At 42.7% G+C, this 27,607-nt stretch overlaps 1 protein-coding gene, 1 long non-coding RNA gene and 3 other non-coding genes across 5 annotated transcripts; 4 read left to right on the forward strand and 1 right to left on the reverse strand.

Annotated features, from left to right (window-relative positions):
• Positions 1-1,321: 1,321 nt before the first annotated feature.
• Positions 1,322-1,408, forward strand: TRNAY-GUA (transfer RNA tyrosine (anticodon GUA)). Its single transcript is given in 2 exon segments — positions 1,322-1,358; positions 1,373-1,408. It is a non-coding gene; the product is annotated as a tRNA-Tyr (tRNA).
• A 4,829-nt stretch (positions 1,409-6,237) lies between these two features.
• TRNAY-GUA (transfer RNA tyrosine (anticodon GUA)) lies at positions 6,238-6,327 on the forward strand. The gene is given in 2 exon segments: positions 6,238-6,274; positions 6,292-6,327. It is a non-coding gene; the product is annotated as a tRNA-Tyr (tRNA).
• Positions 6,328-8,382: 2,055 nt separating this feature from the next.
• On the forward strand, positions 8,383-10,875 carry ABT1 (activator of basal transcription 1). Its single transcript, XM_001505089.7, has 3 exons — positions 8,383-8,700; positions 9,383-9,588; positions 9,743-10,875. Exons 1-3 carry the CDS (start codon positions 8,385-8,387, stop codon positions 10,121-10,123), a joined length of 903 nt encoding a protein of 300 aa, XP_001505139.2. The 5' UTR covers positions 8,383-8,384; the 3' UTR covers positions 10,124-10,875.
• A 1,764-nt stretch (positions 10,876-12,639) lies between these two features.
• Positions 12,640-16,815, forward strand: LOC138919456 (uncharacterized). Its single transcript, XR_011429653.1, has 2 exons — positions 12,640-13,189; positions 16,411-16,815. It is a non-coding gene; the product is annotated as an uncharacterized lncRNA (long non-coding RNA).
• A 626-nt stretch (positions 16,816-17,441) lies between these two features.
• On the reverse strand, positions 17,442-17,515 carry TRNAN-GUU (transfer RNA asparagine (anticodon GUU)). The gene has a single exon. It is a non-coding gene; the product is annotated as a tRNA-Asn (tRNA).
• Between the last annotated feature and the right edge of the window lie 10,092 nt (positions 17,516-27,607).

Here is a 27,607-nt window from a genome sequence, read left to right on the forward strand (position 1 = left end):
AACTCTGCTGATTTACTACTTGGCTCCACGTTAGCTTTTGCTAAAAAGGGAAGCTAGAGGGAGAATGCAAGGCTCGTGGAGGAGGAGGAAAGTGGATTTGTCTTCCCTGTTTCCTTGTTGGGGGCTTTCTCTCCCTCTACGTGTCACCCCAGTAATGCTTCTGCATCCCAACAGAGACAACAATTCTTTAGCAGCTATTGAACCCAGCACCATCCTGAAATTTCACCACCTGTTGCCATCTCTGCTGTTCTCTATTTGGTATTCAAGGCACAGATAGGACACAACAATGTCAAGAGAAACTGTCCACTTTTTAGGATCCTTCCTCTCTAGCTGCTGATTCCCTTTTTGGTTAGGAACATTGAGATTTACTAGATGCTATTTTCTTAGTTTCTCATGTAAAAAGATTTAATTACTGAGTTCAATATCAACTATGTGCTCTCGATATTCCTACTAGGAGGCATTGGTAATTGCCATTTGAAGAAAAATTTGGAATGTTTTCAATAACATGGTTTTGTAGAAATTGTATTTTAATAAGCACAGGTATTTGACAGAGAAATTCAGTTAATCTTTTCCTTAAATATATTACCAAGGAAAAACTTGTCTCTCCTGGTAATTTAACATATTCTCCATTTGTGTCTATTTCTGCCTTAGGTACAAGGAAACCGAGCATGCAGCAATCTCTGCTGAACCTCTCAATGTTTGACGATTTGCTTTGGAAAAGGAATATTTACATTTCCATTGAAAATTTTTAGGGGTTTTTGTTTCACTTTAATTGCTCCACTATATTATGCAATATAATATGAACCATCCAAATTGTTTATCAACTAAGAAAATTTCACACACACACACACACACACACACACATGCACAAAACACTCCACATGTTTCATCATTAGAGTTATGAATATAGTGTGTGTCCCACTAGATTTTCAGAAAGGAGAATCACTATTGTGCCAAATGCCTTGGACATTGCTCTGTTCACAACTTTGGGATCCTCATCAACCCAGTTGTCTGTATTTAGGGCAACCGTATCATTCATCGAGCAAACCTAGACACTTTTGATAGAAAAAGGAGGAGGTAATCAGACCGGACGGATACACATAGAGTAACATCTGAACGTCTTAAATGTACAATCCATTGAACTTCACATATTTATAAACCCATGAAACCAACTTTCTAGATCATTACATAGAACACATTCAGTGTTTAAGACGACTGCTTAAAATTGACTGTACTTTAAAAAAATGAATATCAATTATTATCAAAACAGAATTAGGATAGACATTATTTTAAGGATTCTGTAAGATTTCTCATAGATAGCCCTTCGATAGCTCAGTTGGTAGAGCGGAGGACTGTAGGTGTGTTAATAGACATCCTTAGGTCGCTGGTTCGAATCCGGCTCGAAGGACGAGAGTTTTGAAACTCGTAGACGCAAACAATCATGAACCCACCATAAAATTTAGATGCTTATCAACATTAAGGAATAATCTCTTTCCCCCTGCAAAAGAACGTCGCCAGAAGACACCACCAATTAGGGTACCGTTTCTGTTCAAATATGAACTCGTTGACCTCTCTTATTTACATGCATAAAAGATGTCCGGAATGGACTAGTAGCCTGCTTCTTCTAGGGAAGGGCAGCTAGGTCACTGAAAGACATTTCCAGGAAGTCTTAGCTCTCAGGGTGAAATTCACACCTCTCAACTCCCCGCCTCCCCAGTCTCCGGCCGGCTCCCGGCTTCTCCAGGTCACTATTGCTTCCCACTGCTAATCATCCAACGCAGCTTTTATTCACTTCCCTCCCCCTCGCCCACCCGAGTTAAAGGTTAGGCTCCTGCCGCGTCTACACTGCACCAACAAACCAGAGGCAGCCTCCACGACGGAGTTCAGTCGAGGAGGTGCGTGAGAAGTGTGGGGAATGGGACGGGCGCCCTGCCCCCAAGGTTTTCACTTTGGAGATCTGAACATGCGTTGGGCTTTGGGGTCTTCCGTTATCTTAGCGATTTCTGAAGAAGTCTTTTATTAGAGACAATTTCAAACATACCCCAAAGTAGAAAATAGTATAATGCACCTCGTCGTAGCCATCTCCCAGATACAATCACCATTTTTACACCAACTGCCCCAAATACACACCCCGCCCCAGCCTCTGATCTTTTTGCACAAACCCAGGATGTGTTCTCATTTCGCCCTGCGTTGTATTTAGAAGAGGTCGGCGTTAAGGATGAAAAAGGGACAGAATCAGCTCATCCCCTCTCCCTCCTCACACACACACCGGGAGTGGAGGACGATTAACAAAAAGTCATCTCCCTTAAAATGAACAAGGAGCGCGCGAGTGGGACCGCGAGGAAAGCGTGGCAGCCGCGAGGTGAGGAGGCGGCCTGGGCCGTCCGTATGTTAGGAATGTAACTGGGACGCGTCCTGAGAAAAATTGTCAAGCCCGCATTCTAACTGGGTTCAGTCCTTCTCCGTAGCTTAGAGCAGGTTCGCGTGGGGGTGAAAAAAATGTATCGGGGTGCCAGCAAGGGCGATATATATTAATAAATAATAGAAACATGAATAATAAGTAATAAAAGCCCTGGGTTCGAGGTGAGGCCCAGTCGCCAGCCTGACTTAGGAGCCGAGAGTTGCATGAGAAGGAGCCTTCGAAGGTAGTTTCCCAAGGTTCTGCCGATTCAGAAGGACAAGCAGGGCGTGAGCAGGAAGTCTCAGCACAGATGGGAACTTTGTTGCAAGGGTCCAGCGTTCAGTGACGTCCCTCGTTAACTCTGGGTCGACGCCGTGAGGAAACGAGGTCCTGCGGTGCGAACCACAGTGGGAATTGAACTTGCAGGGGATGCTTGTGTGCTCCGTTGTTTCTCTTGTTTTCCAAGACAGTTTTTTTTTTTTAAACTTTGATGAAGTCCAGTTTATCATTTTTTTCTTTATGGTTTATGCTTTTTGTGTCCTATTTAAGAGTTTTTTGCTTAACCTGAAGTTACAAAGATTTTCTCCTATGTTTTCTTCTGGAAGTTTTATAATTTTAGTCCTTACATTTAGGTCTTGATCCATTTTGAGTTAATTTTTGTATATTACGTTATATAAGGGTCTAAGTTCATGTATCAGCAAGTGAATACTCAAATTGTCCAGCACCGTTTGTTAAAGACTGTCTTTTCCACATTGAATTATCTTGGCATCTTTGTCAAAATCAAATGACCGTGTATATATGTGGGTATGTTTTTCTGGACTCTATAACTTTATAGTAAATCTTCAAATCAGGTAGTGTTAAGTCCTCCAACTTTGTTCTTAAAAACTGTTTGGGATATTTGGCATCTTCTGCATGTCTATACAAAGTTTAGGATCAGCTTGTCAACTTCTGCAAAAACCCTCACTGAGACGGTACATTAAATGTATAAGTCAATTTGGAAGAATCGACATCTAAAAAATATTGCTTTCCATAATGAAAATGGTCTTCAAATGTATTTTCATTGTATTTTGTTAAATTTATTTCCAAATATTTCACACTTTTTATACCATTCCAAATGGTATTTTCTATTTCAAGTTCCAGCTATTCATCGTTTATAAGTAGGAACACTTACTAATAAACAGAATTATAATCTATTATATCTGTGCCCTGCAGCTTTGGTAAACTCATATGTAGTAGCTTTATAGTAGATTCTTCAGGATTTTCTTCATAGATATATTGTGTCATATACAAATACAGTTTTACCTTTTCCTTTCAAATTCACAGGATTTTATTTCTCTTTCTTGTCTCATTGCCCTAGCTAGAAGCTCTAGGACAATGTTGAATAGAACTCATGAGAATGGACATCCTTGCTCTAGACCTGATCTTAGAGCCAAAGCATTCAGTCTTTCACCATTAAATATAATTTTAATTGTAGGATTTTTAAATATGTCTTTATAGCTTGAGGAAATTCTCTTATATCATTAGTTCGCAGAAATTTCGTCATGAATATATCTTAATTTTGTCATATGTTTTTCTGCATCTATTATCATCTAGTTTTTCTTTTTCGGTCTTATAAGATGATTACATTGATTTTTTAATAAGTTATAACCTACACTTTAATTTTTTGAAAGTTTATTTTCCCATTTTTAAAATTAGGTTAAAATTTACATACAGCAAGGTGACCCTTTTTAGTGCAGTGAATTTTGACAAATGTATGCAGTCATGTAACCACTATTACAATCAAGATATAAAATAGTTACACCACTTCTCAAAATTTCCTCATGATCCTTTTGTAAATTCCTCCTCCTACATTCTACTCTGGTAACTATTGATATTTTCTGTCCCTATAGGTTTGTTCTTGTAAGAATGTCATATGAATGGAATCATATAGTTATGTGACCTTTTGTATCTGGCCTCTTTTATTCAGCACAATGCATGTGAGATTTTCCTTGTTGTTACATTTATCAATAGTTTGTTCCTTTTTTCTTGCTGGCTAGTATTCCATTGGACTGTTAGGGTTGTCCGTAAATTTAGGAGAAGAGGGCAAGGTTGAGTCAGAACCATCTAGGTCTCAATTAGCAAGATGAGAAGGTGCTAAAACAGTAGGAAATGTACAGAGTGAGTGTAGATTACAATCAAGTGATGATGATGTGTTTCCAGACATGATTCAGGAGAGTCAGATTTACCCATAAGCCAGTTCTCAGCTTGGATTTGAAGCAAGAGGGAAGAGAAGGGTAGCTCTGACACCAAATTCTGAAAGGAGAGGAAGAAGGAAGTCTTCCCAGAAGATGACCTGTAAATCTAGTGTGAAGAGATGTGGATTACTTGCCCTTGTATCTCCAGGGGACTACCAGGGGAAAGAGCATTCCAGGCAGATGGAATTGTAATTTAGAGTCCCTGAAGGGGGAATCTTGTACTCACATTAGTTTATGGGTAAAAGAAATAATTGGCGAGATCAGCTATTAGAGTTTTTCAGACTAAAATCAACTCTGCAATACCATGTGACTGTGAGACATGAGGCTTTGGGATCACAAATGAGCACTTGTACGTTAGCATTAGTTGATGAGAAAAACACTGAATCTTTTTTTCTGGCCCCATTGCTGCTTTCTGTGGAAATTGGTGAAGCTTTTATTTGAGTGACAATGTGACCTGAGATCCTGAGGTTTTTCTGCTTTCATACCTGGTGTCCAAGGCTCAGATAGGACAGTTGATATGTGAAAGAGACCTTCTCACACAGAAACTGTCCCTCTCTCTGGACTTTCTCTACTCTGGCTTCTCCCATTTTCCCCAGATTACGTGAGATTATTGGAAAGAAATGCACTAGAACATATATTCTTAGTTTCTCATGGAAAGGAACTGAGTAACTGAATTAAATATTAATTATGTGTCGCAGATGTTTCTCATGGAAATCATTGGACAGGACCTTTTGAGGAAAAATTTATTTTTTCAAGACTAGAGTTATGGAGAACTTTGATTTTAATAAGCAATGATCTTTCATAGACAAATTCATCAGAAATCTTTTCCATAAATACATCATTGGGAAGAGTGTGACCAAATGGCTTCCTCTTTTTTCCATTGGTGTTCATTTCTGTCTCAGGTGCCAGGAAGCTGAATGCCACTAAAGGTGCTCATTAGCAATGCATTGCCATAAATGGAATGTCTACATCTCTTTTTTTAAATTTGGGGAAGCGTGTGTTTCATTTGTTTGCCCCACTATCACTGTGCAATATAATATGAGCCACTCAATTCCTAAACACCCCCCCCCCCCCACACACACACAGGTCTCTCATGTTTTGTCTAGTACATTTGTGTCTACACATTATTTTCTTTGTCCTTTAAAAAGGAGAGTTGCAGTGTTTCCAAAATGAACTGGGAGTAACTCTGCTTCCAGATAGTAGGTCCCTCTTCAACCCAATTGTTTATATTTAGGATAACCTTATCATCTATCACTCACTTTTCATAGACAAAGCGACCTGGTAGTGGGACAGCAGGAATAATTAGTGCGATGTTCCTATCTACACCTATCTATACTATACCTAAAAGAGCAGGACAACGAACATTGGTGGTGGCTTTTTTTAAGACCTAAAACACAGTAAAAAGCACAAATCTTAAGTGTTCAAGGGCTTTAATTTTTTAATATACTTTTATAATCACTACCCATATCGATTTTAGAATATTTCCAGCAGCCCAGAAAACTCGTTCAGTTTGCTGGTTTTTGAAATAAACATTTAGTAGTCAAAACCAAAACCATTAGTAGACACACTGTTTAAAGTATTCTAAGAAAATACCCTCTAGATCCTTCGATAGCTCAGTTGGTAGAGCGGAGGACTGTAGGTAGCTTGCTCGTGGTCATCCTTAGGTCGCTGGTTCGAATCCGGCTCGAAGGACTCAACCTTTTGAAAGGTTGTCATTGAGACTCTGCACGCTTGGACCCTTAACCCATAACAGAAAACTTGAACGCAGTGAGCAGTTGATTGTAACTTGTGCTCATAGGTGAACTGGTAGGATAAGCAATCGATAAATAAATGATCCTCAGGTACATATACAGGAAACTACTAACAAAGGTTGCTTCACGGGGGGTCAACCGGGTCGTTTAAGTAAGACGGAGTCTCCAGCGAGACTGATTTAACCGAGTTGAGAAGGGGTCATGCAGAGCGTGGAGAATGGGAAGGACGCCCTGCGCCAACCTTTTCATTTTAATTTTTTGGGGAAGAAGTTCTTTAGGGCTCTCTGTTATGTTGACACTTACGTGAATAAATATTTTATTAAGGACAATTCTAAATATAAACAAGGTAGAGGAAATAGCATAAATTACTATCCTAGCCATCAGACTGGCAAAACGGACTCCCCAACATGCCCCTCTCTCCGCCCCTGATCTTTGGAAGCAATCCCAAAATGTGCTCTCATTTCATTCACTGTAGCTCAGTGTTTTAAAGACGTAGGGGTTAAGAATTAAAAGCGGGACCAAGTCTGTTCTTTCTCTCTGTCCTCTCCTCTCTCCAAAAAAGGAGCAGAAAGCAACTGACAGTTCTCTTCAATAAAATTAAAGAAGCAGGTGTGTGAGAACTCGAGGAGTCTAGTTTATGAGATCTTTAGACCACTCCTAGGAAGATCGTGGCGCTGCGATCCTTTAGAAATACACTTAGAGGCCCGCCCGGCAATTCTGTCATCTCGGATTGTAACTGCGGACACATCTGCCCCTCTGCTTAGGTCCTCTGGGTTACTTTGCGCCCCCGTTAGAACGGGACGGGAGATTTTTTCTGGCTGCAGCAAGGGCGGATTTATGTTATGCTCCAACTCGTCCCGGGCCCCTTCCGGAAAGCCGGTGGGATTATTTGTGTGTGTTCCTGGGCGAGGCCCTTTGCAGTCGGCCCCGCAGCAGATGCGAGTGGGAGGAACCGCGGCGCTCGAAGCACGCGGACGAAGCCCCCTGGTGGGCGCGTCCTCAGTCCACCAGAAGGCGCCGAGCCCCAGCGCCCGCGCGGGGAAAGCGGCCTCTGGTTTGGCGTAGGGATCGCCCCCAGGCCGCCAGGGGTGGCGGAACCGCTGGGACCTGGTCTGTTCCCGCGGTTGTTGAGCGCTTAGACGGAAAGGCAATTTGTGACGAGGCCAAATCTGTGAAGACAGGTCCCCGGAGGCCAGAACTAAGCGCACCACCCCGGGGTCGCCTAAATCCGGGCACTGTATACATTTGACAGCATGTATTTGTAATATAAATATAAATATGAATAATGTATCAATGCAAATATATAATAGACGCCAAATAAGTTTTTAAAATAAAATAGTTACTCATTTAAATTTTCTAGATATCTTATACACAAAGCCAAATTTAAAACGAATATTTTAAACCAAAAATTCACGACTAAAATTTTCAAACCTTAAACTAATTAAATTTCCCTAAGCTGTATTTGCAAAGTTAAATTAGGTTTTCAAAACTTAAGCTTAAAAATACACAAAGTTCTAACTTAAATTTTGAAAAATAATTAAAATTTCATAACTCAATTAATTTAAAAATGGAAATTTAAATAAACTTGAAAAGGGTGAGCACTCTCCCAACCAGAGTCGCACCCGGGTCCCTTGGGTAAAATGCTCTTTTGATTGCTAGAACAAGAAAACACCCCTACTCCCAAAACAGTTCTTCAAGATTTCTGGAATGGCCTGCCTCATCCCGCCTTTTTGCGTCTCATTAGGCGCCTGTCATACTTGGGGATCTGCGTCTCATCAAGGGTATGTTATACTTGGGGATCTGCCTCTTCAGGTCCTGCCTCTCCCGCTCAGGAGTCAGGCGGTTTTTGACCCTCCCGGGCCTTGGATCCCGCGCCACGCTTTGAATCTCCCGGCTGACCTGGGACCCCACTTCCGCCCTCTCCGCTCGGCCCGGATCCGCCTGCAGGCCAGTCTCGTTCTTTCATTTGTCATCACCCGCATCGGCCCCGCCCCCTCGATGCTGGACGTCGCACAGGATGCGCGTCTGACGGCGCGGCGCTTTACGGCTGTCAGGCCTCACGGATCCGCAAGCATGGAGGCAGAGGAATCGGAGCAGGAGGCCGCGGAGCAGGAGCCTCTGGAAGGGAGAGACCAGAAACCAGAGGCGGAGGAGGAGCAGGAGGAATCCGAAGAGGCAGCTTGCGGCGGCAAGAAGCGGGTGGTGCCGGGTATTGTGTACCTGGGCCACATCCCGCCCCGCTTTCGGCCTCTGCACGTACGGAACCTTCTCAGCGCCTATGGCGAGGTCGGGCGCGTTTTTTTCCAGCCTGAGGGTAAGCGCGCTGGCCTTTGCGGTGAGGGCAGGAGGCTGGCTGTCGCAGCCGGTCAGCACGCATGTGCGGTTGCCTCGGCTGCATGGGTCTTAGGCGCTGAGGGGCCCGGGCCGGACGCCGTACCCCTTTGGTAAATCTGTAGTGCGCGTGTCTGCTAGGAGGCTCGGGTAGGATGTGGGTGGCGCAGTCAGGGTAGCTGAGCCTTAGTTCTCGGACACTTAACTTTTGGATTGTCTTACCTCTGCCCACCCCTTTCCTGATCTCATTTTACCAGTTTGTTAAATGAGTACAGCCTGAGTAGAAACCTCGGTGGTTTTTTCACTACACTGAACGGATCCGTTTGCCATCCTGGCCCAGGTCAGGAGACAGTATATAAATGTGCCGCCCTTGGCTCTCCTACAGGCGCTGTTTGGATTTGGGTTTGGGGGTCTGTGCGGGTTTTAAATAGAATATTCAGGGCAGACCTGATTTCGTGAAGTTGACGCTTGAGGAAAGGATCGAGCTAGACATGGGGGAAGGGTGCAGGGGGGAAGGGGTGGACCTGTAGTTCTTCTCTTCCGGGCAAAGACTTTGAGTGGGGTCCTGGCCCGCGGGCAGGATTGCAGAACTCGGGGAGTCGAAGATGCAGTTGAGTGGTTGCTGCGTCGGCCTCCTTGACCACTGCTGTGTCTTTGATGCGTAGATGGGTTCGTGAGGCGCAAGAAGAAGGCAGCGGCAGCTTCGACCACGGGAGGAAAAAAGCGGTCCAAGTACAGCAAGGACTACACCGAGGGCTGGGTGGAGTTCCGGGACAAGCGAGTAGCCAAGCGAGTGGCGGCCAGTCTGCACAACACGCCTATGGGCGCCCGCAGGCGCAGCCCCTTCCGCTACGACCTGTGGAACCTCAAGGTGAGGGGTAGGCTTGCTGCTGCACCTCTCATCCTCCCACCTTCCCAACCCCAGCCCAGACACCTCTGTGACCTCTTGTTGGCCCCACTTCTGTCGACTCCTTTCCATCCGTGACGTACTCTACCCAGATATTTTCTTGTTTTCCTGTCCGCAGTACCTGCACCGTTTCACCTGGTCCCATCTCAGCGAGCATCTTGCCTTTGAGCGTCAGGTGCGCAGGCAACGCCTGAGGGCCGAGGTTGCCCAGGCCAAGCGTGAAACTGACTTCTATCTTCAAAGTGTGGAGCGGGGACAGCGCTTCCTTGCCGCTGATGGGGACTCTGCCCGCCCGGATAGCTCTTGGGCCTTTGCCCAGCGTCCTACTGAGCAGGAGCTGAGGGCCCGGAAGGCAGCTCGGCCAGGGGGACGTGAACGGGCTCGCCTGGCTAACGTGCAGGACCAGGCCCGCTCCAACCGAGGGCTCCTTGCTAGGATCTTTGGAGCCCCACCACCCTCAGAGAGCATGGAGGAACCCTCTCTGGTCAAGGACTCTTGAAGAGGAGAGAGGCCCCTTCCACCTCCTAGCCCAGCCCTGCTTCCTGATACTGACTCTCCTGACAGACATTTTCTTGTATTTCTCAGACCAGGAGTCTCTGATGAGAGCCCAGACATAGAAGTGTAGGCCTCTCCATCTGGCTCCAACTCTTGTACATGTCTGGCTGAAGAACCTAATTCATACTTATGACTACTTCAGATGCCTGTTTTGTCTTGTTTGATTCTTGCCTGCCTGCCTCCTGCCTAGGGGGCCCCTGTAAAAATCCTTCCTGCCTCCAGAAAGAGCGTGTACTTCAAGCTAGGGTGATAATGGCTGATCTTGGCAGCTGTTTACTAACCACAGGTAAAGGCAGCAGCAACATCCTTTTTGTTTAGAAAAGATTAACAGAGACTGGGGAAATGGGGTAGCACTGGGTTGGGAGCCACCTTCCAAATGTATTTATAGAAAAGAAAAACATGTATTTTTTTTTATATGCCTTTGGTAGTTTATGGGGGAGTGGTCATTGGATAAGTTCCAGCTTCCATCTCCTTGTGTCCCATTGACTCACCTTTGTTCTATCTCCTGGTCTCAGAGCTCCCCCATTCAACCTGGACCCTTTTCTATCTATCTAATTAATTTCTTAGCCCATTTTATCAATCAGTTATCTAATTAAGCATTTACTAAGTTACTAAATGGGGACATACAGTCTTATAGACTACTAGAAAGAGGCAGATATTTATAAATGTGTAGAAAAATAAATGTATAGAAATAAATGTACAGGCATCACGGTAGATGTGTATTAGGGGTAGAGTGGGAGCCATGGGAGGGCATGGTTGACTCTGGGAAGGTAAGCAGTGCCCTCGGTGTGGACCTGATTGCTGCCCAGTCTTTAGAGGTGGGTCACTTTTCACCCAGTTTTCCAGATCATTCCTGAAAAGCAAACAGAAGTCCGAAAGAGCCTATTGTGTTCCTGTAATTGGAAACAAAGCTCCATGGATGGAGTGTTGGGTTCAAACCATTGTAAAGGTGGGCAGAACCTTGGCGGTAGTTGGGTTCAAATGGTTCCTCTCAGGTGCACTTCTGCGTGTTGGGGCTTAGACAAGGGAAGGTTCACAAACAACATGCAGAGCAGCCCTGGAGGCTACTGTGAGTGAGTGTGAGCCACTCAGGAACTGAAAACTGAGGTCACAATAAACTAAGAAAGAAATCTATACACAGCCTTGTATAGATTAAAACTGATCTGTATCTAGGCTGTTAAACTTAACAGGAAGTGGTAGAGTGATAATAATAATTTGATTTTGCTTGTGCTGTTTATTTTTTTTTTTCATTGTCATCAATATAAGTATCCATGTGTTCTTTGGGTGAAGTGGGTTCATCCACTTGTTTGGCTCTAAAATAACCTACCCATATTAAGATCTTAATTTGATAGGTACATTTTATTTGGGAGCATAAAAATGACCATACGTTAAAAAATTACTGCCTGCTTGGTGTAACATTTCTCACAATCCATATACCTCTGCTACCCAGCACACAAACACATCTCCTGTGTAATGTTGTACTCTTATTTTAGAAACTTGATATCCTTGTTTTTGTGTTAATTTCTTGTGAGTTTGTTTCATGTGGATTGTTTCCTCAGGTCATGATGTCTTCCAAGATTACCAGGAAAATCCAGTGTCAGAATTTGACAAGCTGTCGTATTCATTTATTCAAAACTCTGAGTGCCCATTGCTGTCTTTGCTAGATAAAGAGAATATAAGATGAAGAAGAAACTTTTCTTCCCCTCAAGTTGCTAACAGCTTAGAAAGTAAAACACATATAGGGCTTAATAATTTCTTGAAAGAATGAAATTATGTTCCCAGACTGGTTGACATTAGGTATCAGTATATTCAAGGTGAGCGTCTCAGGTTCCAGTTCAAATGGTTCTGCACAAAGAGCTCACACCTGTAGCCAGGTAAGCTGGGTAAATCACAGGTGGAGTGAGGAATGAAAATAAGAATGAGTAGAATAAAATTTCCCAGAAACTGTCATCTTGATTCCCTCTAGACTTAAGTCCTTTGAGGGCTGGAAAATACAGTTTTTACACTTATAATTTTGTTCCCACTTAAACAGCACTCAGTTTTTTTATATGAATTACTTCATACACAACCATGAATACTGTATTATCCCCGCATTTCCACCATTAAAGACAGGCTCAGATAGGACACAATTTGCCACTTAGTATTTTTTATTCCCAGCATCTTTCCTGGATGCTTTCCCAGTGTGCATATGATAAATGATTGTTGCATGAATCTCAGGGGACATGGGCTTGTAAAGAGTGAAGAGTAGCTGTAAAAATGAATGGATTTATTTTATCTAATATCCAGAGTTGCTAACTGGATAATTTAACTCCCAACTGTCTCGTATACAATTAGACTCAATTATGAACCTGTTGTTATAATTAATACTGTGAATCAACTTAGTTCCACTCACAACTGAGAAACTGGGACTATGCATTTGTTGGAAATAGACTAAATCAGTAAAAAGAGTATGACGGCTTTAATATGGGGTGTTCGAGTCAGTGATATTATTCCTAAAAATGTTCTAAAGTCACAATTAGAGTACTCTTCCTCAATTTACTTTTCCATGATTTCTCATATCTCTGGAAATTGTCTTGCTGTTATTACGGTAGAGTTGGGAAGGGAAAGACTCTGTGTAAGCCTCAGTGCCCAGTTCCTCCAACAGAGTTAATGTTTTAGCAAGTTGTTTGAGGTCCAGTATTAGATTTCCTGCCCGTTTTGAGGGAGTCCTGTGTCCAACTCCCAGCCGAAGAGGCAGTTCCTCTTTGGTCAGTTACATCTGCTATCCCTACGCCCACACAAAACTGCATCTGAGATGCTGAGTAATAACTCAGCCAGAGGAATGGAATGGAAAGAAATGGTTAAATCGTGTGCTTTTCTAGTCTCTAATTTTTTACAATACAAAAACATCCTAAATAGCTTTGACACTTGAAACAAGCTCCTGTGAAGATTGATGTAAAGCGTCCGCCTGTCAGCCTCCCTTTTAGGCGTGAAGACAGGAGGATGCGGAAGAATTTAGAGCCCTGAGCAGGTAAGGACACCAACCAGTCTTGTCCGGGAGCCTTTCCTACAGGATTGAGGAGGGCGGGGCTGGGATTAGCGTGAGCACCACCCAGAAAGGGTAAAAAGGGTGGGAGAGACAGAAAGATGTATTTGAGAAGGCTGTCTTCTAACAGGCAAAGAGCAGCTTCAATGGATTGAGGCTTCCCGGGAGCTCAGTGTGAATGAGGGTGAGGGCGAGGCCGCTGCGTTCCAGGACTGGCCCTAAAGTGCCTGAGAAATACCTGAACTCCACGCCAGTTTCCACCCACTCGCCTCCATCGAGGGACTACTGTGGCTTTACACAAACCACGGTACTCCAGGTCTGAAACCTGAGCCTGCCCCTCGGCCTCGCTCTGGCTTGGAATTTCAAAAGGATTGTGTGATTCTGTCTGCTTTAAACTCAATCCGTTTAGGAATAAATAATTCCATCATAAAGGCTCTTAGCCAGGGAAAACTGACTATTCCAGAACAGTTTGCGAAAACACGTTTCTTGGAGTAAATGAAAAAATGTGTACCCTGGGATATTTTCTATTCATATAGAAATAGGAAGGTAGATAGTAGAGTTGTAATACGCTTTTTGGTGAGCACAGTAGTACAATTTCATGCTCCATAATCTTTTTAACCACCATATATAATTGTATGATTGTAACAAAGTTTTAGCCATTTGCTAACCTGAGTATTTAGGTTGCCTCCAGTTATTTACTATCATAGAAATGCTGTGATGAACATATTTGTACTTATATTGATGTGTATGGTATGAGTATGTCTGCAAGATAGAATTAAGGAAAATGAAAATTACAGGCTAACCACTTTGATGTTAGATGCAAAACTACTAAGCAAAATATTAGCAAACTGAATCCAGAAAAATATAGAAGAGATAACATAATATGAGCAAGTTGGGTTTATTTCAGAAGTTCAAAGTTGGCTTAACACTTGAAAATTGATATGTTTAATCATATCAATAGAACAAAGGGAAATCATATAATAATCTCCATATTTGCAGAAAAAATCACGATAATATTCAACATCCATTCACTGTGCTGCAGGTTGATTTTTGCCATAAATTTGATTCTATTTTGCTCCATTAGTTCTATTTGTCTGTCTTTGCCCCAATACTGCAATGTCTTATTATTATGACTTTATGATGGATCTGGACGTATGGAAATAGAAGTCCAGTTGTTACTTCTTCAGATTGATTTGGTTATCTTTGTCCCTTTGTATTTTCTTAGAATCAATTTTCAGTTTACACAATCTTGCTATAGTTTTGATTGGGATTATATTTACTGTGTAGATCACTTTGGGGAGAATCGGCATTTATGATATATTGAATCTTCCATTTAATGAACTTGGAGTATTCTATTTATTTAAGCTTTCTTTAATTTTTCTCAGAAATAACTTGTTTTCAGTGTAGAGAACTCAAGTATTTTTTACATGTAATTCCCAGAACCTGTAAACGTTACTTTATGTAGGACTTCACACGTGTGATTGAGTTAAGGCTCTTGAGATGGGGAGATTATTCTGGATTATCTGGATGGGCTCTAAATTTAGTTACAAGTGTTCTTATAAGAGGGAGGCAGAGGAGATTTGATGTGGAAGAAAAGTCCATGTGATGGAAGGAGAGGGGAGCAGAGTCAGAGAAAGGCTACACTGCCGGGGTCCAGCCTCGGCAGAGTCCAGGTTCCCGCGGGAGAGACGGCGTCGGCGAAAGTGTAAGTGCTAGACGTGAGACTCGAAGCAGTTGCAAGCAAGTCCAATTTATTTCGGAGACAGGGTACACTTCTATAGGAAAAAATCACACGAGGTGGTCTAACTATTGTCGTCATGGGAACAATAGGTGAGGGGCAGTGCGTGACTAAAGGTAATAATCAAAGGTGGTCATCTACATACCAGATGTGCAGCAGACATATCGATTGTTTAGGAAGAGGTTACATAGTTTCAGGGTCTTCAAAGAAGTTAGGAGGACAGCGAGTATATAAATTAACGCAATATAGACCCCCTCATCCTTGGGGGCTGCTGTTTGTTCTTTGAGATATGTTTATTGCTAGTTCTGCCTGTTTTTACAAGGATTCCAGGACAGAGGGAAGACGTTAATCAGTAATAGGCTTTAGAAAGGAGGACAAAGGACTCTGCTTAAAGAATTATGTTCCCTGGAGAAGTGCCTTGCACAATTCTCCTTCCATTGCCAGACCTTGTCACAATACAATGGCAGCTAGATTGGGGGAATGCTTCCCACCTACACCACTGGCTTTTAAGATGGAGGAATGGCCCATGAGCTGAAGAATGTAAAGAATGATCTCTAGAAACCGGAAAAGGTAAGGAAAGAGACTCCTCCTTAGAGCCTCTGGAAGGAGAACTGTCCTACCAACATCTTGATTTTGGCTCAGTGAAACTGATTTCAGACTTTTGACCTCCGGACCTGTAAGAGAATAAATGTCTTATTTTAAGTTACCAAGTTTGTGGTAATTGATTATAGCAGCCACTGGAAACTAATGCAAAAATCTATGACGGTAACTATTTCAACAAAATGGAGATACACTTCCACCGCAAACCTTTAAAAATGCATGGGGGGAAAGCCCAAACCTATTTAGAAAGATGTTGTTTAGAGCCCAAATACATTAATTGAGCAGTAAATTTTGGTTCTGAGATTTCTAAAAAGAGAGTAAGTGAACATGAAGGGTAAAATGATGTCTTGCTATCTGATAGAGCAAGTTAATGAAAATTGAAGGGAAGGCAAAAATTATGAGAGTCATATAGATACAGAAATGCATATTGTTAAATGCAATAGGGTAAGGAAAATAAGACATGAGGATGGGAAAGAAAGAAAATACCCATTTTTCCACAACAAAAAAAGCTTTTTCTTGGAAATCAACAGAACAGGAATTTATGGTATAATGTCTTAAAAAAAGAGCAAATAATCTAATGGAAAATGTCTTGCATTTCCGGGTGTACATTTCACTATGGCACCGTTTGAAAATCTAGGGCAGAATTTTAAAAGGAAGCACTAATTACCATGGAGTAAAGAATAAGACAACAGAGTCCAGTTATAGCTTTCACTTAATTTAATGTGAGAGTGCCTGACAATAGAAGTTTACTCACCTAAAGGGATAGAAGATAGAAAACAAGTCCTTTTCAAGGAACAATTTGCTTTGATTGGCTTTCATAATGGTCATTTGTTTTCTCTCAACTCCTTTTCCAAATTTCTGTTACCAGGGCCTGCAAACCACATCTTTGGACCTCTTGTCAGCTGGCTTGCAGGCAAGTTTGGTCCATAGGCGACCTTGGAGACAAGAAGGCGGGCTGAGGGGAGAGACCATCACAAACCTCCTGACGCCTCCTGCAACGGTGGGGCGCACGCCCAGCCCCTTTCAACCGGTCTGGTAGCCGGCAGGCTATGGCTGCCTGAGGCTGCCTGGGTTAGTGCAGCCCAGGGAGGTTCTCAGTACATCCGCTGCACGTCAATACAGAGTTCCTTTTTGGTTTCCCCTTTGCCTCCACTTCCAATGTGTGATGTATCATTTAACCAGGCCCTAATGGATGGACCTGTAGCTTCTTGTCATTATTTTTCTTTTAAATGTGATGAATAAATCTGACACTGGTCAATTTTAGTTGCACAAATACAGTAATTGTATAAATTTTCAGAAGTAGAATTGCTGAGTAATTTTGGTAGATAATGTCAAAATACCTTTTATGAAAAGTATAAGAGATCATCTTTGGTATTCATTTTATAAGCGAAGAAACTCGGATGATTTCGGAAAAGACCAAAGTTACTGGAAACCCAGGTGTATCCCAGATGGGGGCCTCCAGCACTCTCCTTCGCCGTCTCTTACTGCGTCCAAAGCCCGAAGCAAAGAGCTGATTCAGGTAGAGCCTCGCCAGCTCGGTGTGGTGGGCAAGCTTCGCGGGGTCTTGGCCAAGTGACCGCTGTTGCTCTTCGCGGTGTGGACTCTACTGGATGGATCAACACAGATGAGGGAGATGGAGTCTGGAAACAAAATGAGAAGTTACGTCCAAAATGACGGATTGCACTCATATCTGATAGTATATCGAAGGGGTTCGGTAAATTTTAATCAATGAGTTTGTCCCAAAGAGTACTTGGGGAGGCACGTTAGTTTGATTTTCATTTAACCTGTGAAAACTGTCAGAATCTGATATTTGTCAGACACAATCTCGGCAGTAAAACTAGCAGTTCTCAGACGTAAAACTCGTAGACAAAGCCCCTAAGGAACCCTACGTGCCGACACCGTCCCTGGGTGGGCTCGAACCACCAACCTTTCGGTTAACAGCCGAACGCGCTAACCGGTTGCGCCACAGAGACGATGGTGCTGGCTGTTTTATTTTCCAACAAGATTATTTTTCTTTCAGTCTAAACCGCATGCTCTATTTTAGAAATGAACCTTTTGCTGAGTATATATATTAGAAAAATGTTCCCTCGCTTCTTGACCTTCATTATCACTATGTTAATGGTGTGTTTTAAAAACAGAAGTTTTAATCATATAGATATTATTCTTAGAGAGGAACATCAGTGTCGAGTGGGTGGGGAGCAGGACGCGAGCTGGTGACTGTTCACCCAAATAAGCGTGAATGAGTGTGAGTATAATCAAAGGAAAGACAGCTGGGCAGCATTTATTTTCAGTTCAACGAGAGAGTTTTCACTCATAATTCGGTTGATGGAGAATCCCCTGGAAGGATTCCATATAGAGGAAGCTAGCACTAGTAAGAGCAACGAAGAGGGGAAAACCATTTTAGGGAAAATCTTTTGCAAGGTTTATCAATGAACCCTAAAACTATCAGGTAAAAAAGGATACTTCCTAGGAAACATGGTGTTCTCATGGTACCAAAGAAGCATCACAGAGATCACTTGTCAACTCAAAGAGAAAAACAAATCTTTACAAAGAGACCTATGTCTCCGCTTACACTAGGGATCAAATTTAGCATCATTAACCACGGGACAAGTTAACATTATGTGCTTACTGACGAAGTCACAGAAAGTATACAGCATCACTTACATGATCTCCTTGCCAAAAAGATTGAACTTGGATCTAATTAGGACTTTAGACATAACTTCTAGCCTTTAGTTGCTTCATTTAGCTTTTGCTGTGTAACAAGACACTAAAAAATGTCAGTGGCTGTATCAGTCGGGGTTATCCAGAGAAGCAGAATATATATAATAAATCCTTCTCTCTCTCTCAATATCTATCTCTATCATCTATCTGTCTGTCTGTCTATCTATGTATCTGTCTATCAGTTGGCTTGTGTGTAGAGTGGGCAAGCAGGCTGGAAACTCAGGCAGGATTCCTAGGTCAGTCTTGGGACAGAATTTCTTCTTCAGGAAACCTCAATTTTTGCTTTTAGGAGGCTTCAACTGATTGGCTGAGGTTCATCCACAGTATCCAGGGAATCTGATTTACTTAAATTCAACTGATTTAAATGTTAATCACATCTACAAAATACCTTCAGAGAGGCATCTAGACTAGTGTTTGACCAAACAGCTGGACACCATAGCCTAGCCGAGTAGATACATAAAATTAACCACCACAGCATCTTAAACACAAGCATTTATTATCATGTTCACCGGCCTGCAGGTTGACTAGGGTGACTCTGCATTTATCAGCAAAAATGATGAATGTCGTTTTCTCTTTTCAACTAATTAAGTTATTCTCTTGTGTGCGTTATTTCACTCCACTTTCTGCAAGTGGAATTATTTTTATAATTACTATAGCTCAGTATTGCGCACTCCGATTTTCATTTTTTCCCAAATTATTGCTTTAGAGTTGTGTGGTAGAATTTTATTTATCTTTATCATACCTATCATGTTAATGAACATGTATGATTCTTTAGTGTAATTGCACTATCCGCACAATCAGATGTGTGTGTACACACACACGCACGCGCGCGTGCAAATACACAAACAAAGCAGGCGGGTCACCTCTTGGTTAAGGATCCTGCGGTCATTGAACAATCCAGCCTCCTTCAGCCCCAGGGATGCTAGTTGGAATCCAGGCACCACTTGCCCTTACACTGGGCAAGTCCTTGGGCATCCATGGGGAGCTCAGCAGGGTTCTGTGGAAGTGGAACCTGAGTGAGTTGAAACCTGCTTCCAGATTGTATTACCCCCCAATTCTGCTTTTCACTTGACTACCAAGTGGGAGGAGTGTGTGTGTCTTGACTGTGAAGGTATATATTTAAGTGATAATGTACAGTCTGTAGGTTGTTAGCAAGTTGGAGCCAGAGAGCGTGTGTGTGTGTGGATGAGAAGGTCAGATGTGTGTTTATGTGTTTTGGGGATCAGTGTGAGGTCAGGATGGGTCAGTTTGTTCAAAGTGTGAATGTGATCCATGTGTACGTTCAGTGTTCGTGGTGAAGCATCAGAGTGTCTGTGTGTCTGTTTGTATATGCCTGTGTTAATATGTTGTCAGCCTGTGTGTGGTCCATGAGTGGTCAGCATGGGATGGACAGCTGAGTATTTCTGTGAGCCCAGTGTTTCTGGAAGTATCAGAGTGTGAGCGTGTGAATGTGTGTGTTTCCTAGGGAGTACATTTATGTTGAGGATGGGCAGCAGCGTTGTCTATATTCCTTCATGTTAAAGAGGAACATCCCCGGGACACCTCCAGAGTCAATACACGTGAAAATGGAGCACAATATGGCATGAGAGGGTGGCGGGAGCAGTAGGGACAGGCCTGTGTGATAACTGAGAGGTAGAGTGGGGGAGAATGGCCCCTGATTTATGGAATTCAGGGATTGTTTTTGGGGCCAATGACTGAAGTTTTGTGGGATTTAATGATTGAGAGCTCTCTTCAGTCGGAGAACAGGGGTCTTTAGGGTCAGAGGAGAGCTGTCTGCAAAAGTCAATAATTAAGACCTAAAAAGTGAAGATTTGGGAGGTCTCAGGAAGTCTCTAATTTAAGGGCATCTGCAGGTGCACGAGGAAACACTGTGGAGACACACAAATGCTTTCATGCCCCTCTGCTCCTTATGCAGCAACAAGAGTAAGATTGATGGGGATCTTAGTGAGGGAGTTTAGAGATATGGAGACATAAGGACACATTATGAATGACAGACATGGAGACAGAGGGAGGAGGGAGGCAGTGAGATAGATGAAAGAGAGTCATGCAGAGATACTGGGAGACACCTTTAGAGACATAGAGAGATAGAAATTCAGAGACATAGGAAGCAGGGGCTCAGAGGCAAAAAGAGAGAGACAATTTGAAACCGAGAGAGGCAGAGACTCCCTCTTTAAAAGACTTTGTGGCTGTCCATTGCCCTAGGAATAAGTTCCATCTCCTGATCATAACCCTCCTTTCCCCGAACAGGGGTCTGGCCCTGGCAGCCTCTTTAATGTTTGGTTATAGCAGGATTTCCCTGCTTCCCACCTTCCAGCCACAGTGGTGTATCCTTCTCTGTGTCATTTCCACTCAGGATTAAAAGTCCGTTAAAAAGCAATTGGCTTCATCTATATTGTGTTACAAACTGACAGCCGTGCTTAGGGCCATGGGGTTCCATGATTGAAAACAATCAGAATCACATCTAGTGGGGAAAGAGTTATTTCTCTAAAGGATAAATTCTGTGGAGGCAAAAACATCAGAATATTTGATTAGCCAGAACACCCTATTTACTGTCTCTGCAAGAAAAATAGTTTGTCGTGTGTGCCCATTTGCTGACAATGGAGCAATGACAGCTCTGTGTGACATGTCCAGAAAGAGACTGAGAAGTATTACTATACTGAACATGTTAAGCACCTGCCCCGCCCCACGGCTTCATAGATGGTCTGTTCTGGTTGCCAGCACTGCTCAGATTCTGAAGGCAATGCTCAGCTTTGTGCTGTGTATAGTCTGCTGTTGCCCAGTGGTGCTGTGGTAAACACGGAGAGCCTGTGGTTTGGCGAGCAGCTTACTCTGGGCAAGCTCTGAAGAAGACGTGGGAAGTTGTGACAGCATTACCTAAGGATGTGAGGTCAGTGGGGGCTGGTGATTTGTGTAGCTGTAATTTTTTTTAGCAGCTTAAAGCCTATTTAGGTACGTTTAAAAAATCAGCTTTCTATGATATTTTCTGCTCTAGATGAGCAAAATTTGTAAAAATCTTAAGGAGTTCTGTCTTATTAGAAGGGAGTATGAAGGTGTGGAGCTCTTTACTGAAGTTGAAATAAAAAAAAATGAAAGAAGAGAAATCTAAATGTCCAGAATAAGGTGATTTGATGGCTATCTTCACAAGAACAGAGAATTAGGTGATGAATTGACAACTTTCCAATACCAAGTGGCTAAAGCCTTCAAAAATATATCAGAAATATAAAGAACAACTTCTGATTGTTAAAAACACTGGTCTAGATAGAAAGACCCACTTTCAGAAAAGTCTCAATCTGCTTTCACAAGAAGCAGAACAGAATGAAAAATTGAGTGTTTGAAACTCTGTAATATGGATGACGTTTTACTCATAGGGAATGTCGGATCAGTTCTTTAAGCGTGACAGATCTGGCTGCTGTACCTGGAGAAGATAACATGGATGATGTAAATTGGAATTGTATATAAAGAATAATTCAGAAAATGGATTTCCTTCAATAATTCATTAAAAGGATCACTGAAGAAGCTGATTTATGTGCATCAAATGCTTCTTGAAAAACTTAAAGAAATCAAATATACTAAATTCGCTGAAAAAAGACAATATGAAAAAAGTACTTTTGGATTGTGTTAAATATGTCCATACTTGGGAAGAATCTATGCAGATAGAAAATGCTCAGTTTGAAAGTGAGTTTCAAAGTCTTCAGTCTTTGGACAGAATTTCTTCTTCAGGAAACCTCAATTTTTGCTTTTAGGAGCCTTCAACTGATTGGATGAGGTTCATCCGCATTATCCAGGGAATCTGATTTACTTAAATTCAACTGATTTAAATGTTAATCACATCTACAAAATACCTTCACAGTGACATTCAAGAAAATGAAATGAAATTCCAGGGAATAATTGCCCTAAAGAGAATTCACTGCTTAATACGAAGGAAAAGCTTTCCAAAGTATATGAGGATAGCCATGAATATGAACAGGTGCGTCCTACAGAAAATAAGCCAAAGGTCTTGCAGAAAATCTGGAAAGTGTCATTTGTTCTTTCCAAAGCCAGAGGAAAGCTCATGATAACTGGATGTCAGCTCTGTGTGCTGAGGAAAAATTGTCAACTTAAGAAAATAAAATGCAGACAGCAAACAAGACTATATTGAAGTCAGAGAGGATCCACATGCTCCTGTTCTAAAGGGGGAACTTCGGAAAGGCCTGAGATGATAGGGTTCCCCTGGAATATCAGATCATCAAGAAAGGAGGAAGGTTAAAGTGAGTTGGCTCAGAAATCCAGGATCCAAAGTTGCCCTGTGAGATCCTGAAGAAACCTAGACTTAGAAGCAAATGATCCCCCAGGACAACTCTGTCCTGATCCAGCTTTTCCTCCCAACAGACTCCTGACTCTGGCAGACTTTCTGAATCTGCAGACTTTAGAAGTATTAATACACCTTAAACGGATAAAATACGTGGTCCATCATCTTCAGAAATAGAATCTAATTAGAAATGCTATAAAGACATTCTTGATGACTTAAGAATGTCTCCCCCACCTGAAACCAGAATAGCTGGCTCAAGCATTGTTCCGCGATTTCACAACTAGAGTCCCAAACATTTTTAAGAATTCCAGGGGCATTTCATGGTCCAAAGACTTCCATCTGTTCCTCTTTCTTTGGAAAGCATATACTGACATTCCCCAAAAGTTTGTTCCCTTACATGATTTCCTGGACCCAACACATTCTCCATTTACAAGGAGAAATTATTCGCCCCATTGCTGGATTACTGCCCCTATTTGCAAACCTTGAAAGTAGATGTGATCACTCTCAGGATTAGTTGAGCCTTAAAGTAAATTTCATTCCAAAGATCTGGAACCATAGCAAGGAGTTGCTTGGTCCCTCATGTAAAGTAATTCTGAATACCTCTTGTTTAGTACAAATACTTAGTTAAGTGGTTATAAAATTGGATCAAATGGAAGATAGAAATTCAAATCTTAGTGTTTTGTACAAAGATGTGTCTGAACATTAATCCCATAGTACATTATGTCCATTCCATCCCAGTAGAGATAGTGTTAGTATAGTACTTATTGTTAACTAGTCTTCTATAAAGAAAATTTCAGGGGAGTCTGACATGAACAGACCAGCAATGGAGAAATTTAGTAGTGCAAAGGTCATTTTTCTATTTCACATATTGTATTTACTATAATTCTTAGACACATATGAAAGTAGCTTGATGTTTACCTAATACATTTTATTGGTTTTAAAAGTCATTGTGCATTGCCAAAAACAGCCTGATAAATTAGGATGTGGGAAGAAATCCTGAGTATTATGGTGTAAAAGCAAAGTTTTGTTGGTTTTAGGGTTATGGAGGGAATAAGAGGGAAATCACTAAATGCCTCAGTAACTGAGGCAGATCTTGACTCTCAGATTTAGATTTGAAGCCCAGGGGGAAAAAAGCATAGGAAACATTTGAAATAATTTCCATTCAATTTACTTCACAAAAAATATATACAGATATAATACCCATGCAGTAAAGGCTGAAAACAATAACACCTTTTAAAATCTTTGCCGTGGGGTAACTTATAGTAGGAAACCTCACGTATGCACAAGAGTTAATATAAAATATATGATATTATTTCATATGTACTGATTACTACACGATTGCTTCCTGGTTGTGCACTGGGCTTTGGGATGCTTGGGCTGAGACTCTGCCAAACACATTACTCCTTTGCTGACTGGTTTTCTGTTAGGGTCGGACACTAGAGGACCCTAGAAGACTGTCGGTTCTCTGATACTTTCTGCATTACAGGGCAACAGCCCTCCACTCTGCATTGAGAGAACAATTTGTTCCATTCTCCAAATTTTATAGAACACCTGCACATCCAGGCTTATTGCACCCTCAGAGGTACTGGCATCATACAGGAACTGTCCCCTCCTCAGCTGTCTGATTCTTAGCTGCACAAGATCCCATCCTAGGAGCTCCTAAGGTACTAACCCCAGCCAACAAGCACCTCCTCTTTGTGGTCCAGCTTTCCGAGACCTCTTCTCTAACCTTCTAGTTTCCTGTTACACCAACATCTTTCCTTCACTCCCCCCACCCCAATCATAGTGGGCAGGAGCTGCTTCCTGCAGTTTTCAACCCTGAGTAACCTCAATATTTCCTTTTTGCTTCATTAGACTTCTAACACTGACCAAGCAATTCCCTGTATGAACTTCATGTTGAAATACCTTGTGTGGTTCCTGATTTGCTGACTGATGTACTTCTCTTTGATGTCTATCAAATCCTACCCACATTTTAGGCACAAGACCCTCCCCACAGAAAGTTTCCCTCCCTCCAGACTTCACAGGTCTCCGGCTGCTCCAAATGACTACATTATCTCATGCATACCTTCTTTATAGACCTCTGGGTAGTCATTTCATCATGCACGTTTTATTACAGACTTCTCGGCTGCTCATAGTCATGTTGAAGACCCAAATACTGTTTTATCAACTAGGGTGTATGCTCTTTTGGCACAGGGAACAAATTTTGATGTTCTTGGGGTGTCTTTTTACAATCAGAATGGTAAAAAGTCCAAACAAATATGCCCCATTCATGAGGACAAGAACAATGTGTTGTTGCATCTATATACTCTGTGGGGTTTGTCAGAATGAGAATAAACTAACAAAAATGCCCCATTCAAAATTGGAATTTTCACTGTTACAGAGCTTGACCTTGTTACAGAGAATGACCTTAGGCATCTGCTTCCTGCCATTTCTCCTTTCTTTCCTAAACCACCCAGCTGACAAGCTTGTCCCTTTTGGAAGAAAAATGAGCATGAGGAATAATTATAAATTAGACGAAAAGATTCAAAGCATGAAAAAGATGAATATTCAAAAGTATGTTCATGAATTCAGGATTCTTAATATATACTAGAGATAACATAGGCTGCACTGAGGTCAGAAAGGCGGATGACAACCAGCAGAGGGAAGAAGTAAGGGTCAGTCATGCCATCTGTCCCTTGCCTTGTCTCCTTAGTCTCCATTGCCTCCTAAGCCCTCATTCATGAAAATCAATGCATTGTTTGACAATCCAGGAATCAGCACTTAGGGACAAAAGTGGTGCTGCTTTCTTCATCCCCAAAACTCAGCCCCAGAATATGTCAAGCAATAAAGTCCAGTTCTTACTAACAGCATGGCCTCCCCCAGATGTCTATGTCTTAATCCTTGGAACTCATGAATATGTTGCATTACATAGCAAAAGGGACATTACAGATATAATTAAGGTTTCTGTGTGGGCCCAATCTAGTCACATGAGCCATTACAAGCAGAGAAATTTCTCTGGCTGGATTCAGAGAAATGCAAAAGGAGAAATCAGGGATTTGAAACAAGAGAAGCACTTGATATCTCTTGTTGGCTTGAAAACGAAGGGCCTACAAGTCAAGGATAGGGAACTGAGTCCTACAAGTGTGAGGAAGTATAAAATGCAAGTAACCTGAATGAGCTTGGAAGCATAATCTCTCCAAAGCCTCCAGATAAGAGCCCAGCCCAGTGAACGCCTTGATTTTGGCCATATGAAGCCCTGAGCAGGGGACTCAACTGGGACATCTTGTGCTGGACTCCTGGCTCACAGCCCTGTGAGATAATAAATGAGTGTTTTTTTAAGCCACTAAGCTAATGGTGATTTATTATGGAGGCAATATAAAACTAATATATCATCTCTCATACAAATCAATTCTTCCTCCAACTCAAAGAACAAATGCACACAAACATCTGACAAAGTCACAAGAACAAGGCCTTTCATAAACCAGGGGAGACAGAGATGGGTCTATTGAAGCAAATAGGGGAGGAGGGGGAGGTAACAGCTGTAAGCAGCCATGGGCATTAGGCCCCCTCAAACACTGGAAGAAAACTGTCTGAGAGATTCTCTCTCAAGGAGCAAGGAATCTGACCACTGGTGCCTGCCAAGCTAATAGTCTTAAACCGTTAGGTGTTTAGGGGCTAAATGGGCAGAGAGAAGGTGGGGATGGCTTACTGTCTCTCAAAGGGACAGTGCAGACCTGGAGGAAGTGGTTCAGCAGGAGCAGCATCCATGGATGTCTCTCAGGGATGACTAGTGTTTGCCAAAGAAAAGCTAGATTCAAGGTTATTTTAGAAAAAGCTCCTCCAAGGAGTATGTATGGACAACTAACAGCATGGGCAAATAGGTTCCCTAAAAAGCTGAAGGAAGGAAATCCCATTTTACAGGCTGCCTAAGGAAGGGAAAGATTAAGGGAGAATCTAGTTCCCAGTCCCCAAGATGCAAGTGAGGAACGGCTATATTCCCCACCCTTCAGGCCAGAGTGCTCCAAGGAAAAGCAGGAAGGTAAGAGCCCACCTGAGCTTCCACTTGAAAATGAGACACGCCAATTGCTGAGTAGAACTGTTGTGGAAGCTATTCTTGTGAGGTTCTACCTTTGGGTGCCTGCAGTTGGGACTGACCTCCTGTTGTCTTGGATCCTAAACTGATGGAAAATGAAGGTGCTGATGCTCTGACAGGTCCTCCTCCCACAGAGATCCGGGCAGGGGCATTAGTGCCCTAGGGATACCTCTGCTGCCTACCAGCCCCCTCCAAGCACAGGATGTTCTGACTGAGGCAGCAGTGAGGGTGTTCCCAAATCAAGCTTGCTCCCTCGGGGACTGGCTCCGTAGAAGGCATAGGTTGGGCTCTGAGTAGAGGGGCCCTGGTTACTCTGGGCCAAGCATCCCTCAAAAGGGCTGATGGAACAGTGGTCCAACTAGGACCTTCTACAAAGCTGAATGATCCAGAGGTAGAGCACCTAACTGGGCCAGACACACATATCTCAGAGTACCCACTGCCCTTAGGATCAGCTGTTCCCCCAAACAGCCATGCTGATGGGGCTGTGCTACCAAACCCTGAGCCACTGGCCACACTGTCAGGTGAGTGGGTGGCAGCTCCCAAGGGGCCGCCATTCTTGCTTTTTGATTGGGCCTCCAACACTGGCCTAAAATGGGTAGATCAGAAGACCCAACAGGATCTGTATATGCAGGAGAGTTAGGAGTCAGGGTACTCAGAAGAACTGGCTTGAGGAATGGACCTGAAGCAGGTGTGGTTGGGAGCTTGGCTTGGCAACCTAAAGTGTCAGAAATGGCTTTGTTGGTGTCCGAGATGGGTAATCTGTTAGAAGCAGGAGTCAACAGGGAGCAAGCGACTATTGGCCTCACGTCTGAAGAGCTTTCTGGAAGCGTCTCTGGCTGTGAGGATGTGAGAGGGACCAGCAGGTTGGGTGTCTTCTGAGATGAAGCAGCCACCTAGGGTACCCCTCTAGCAGATTGTGGGAAGGCCAATGGGCCTGAGGTGTTCTGCTTCATCTTCAAGCTCTCTAGCAGTGGATTAGTGCTC

Source organism: Equus caballus, chromosome 20 (assembly GCF_041296265.1).
Source record: "Equus caballus isolate H_3958 breed thoroughbred chromosome 20, TB-T2T, whole genome shotgun sequence".
In the NCBI taxonomy this organism is placed as follows: Eukaryota; Metazoa; Chordata; class Mammalia; order Perissodactyla; family Equidae; genus Equus; species Equus caballus.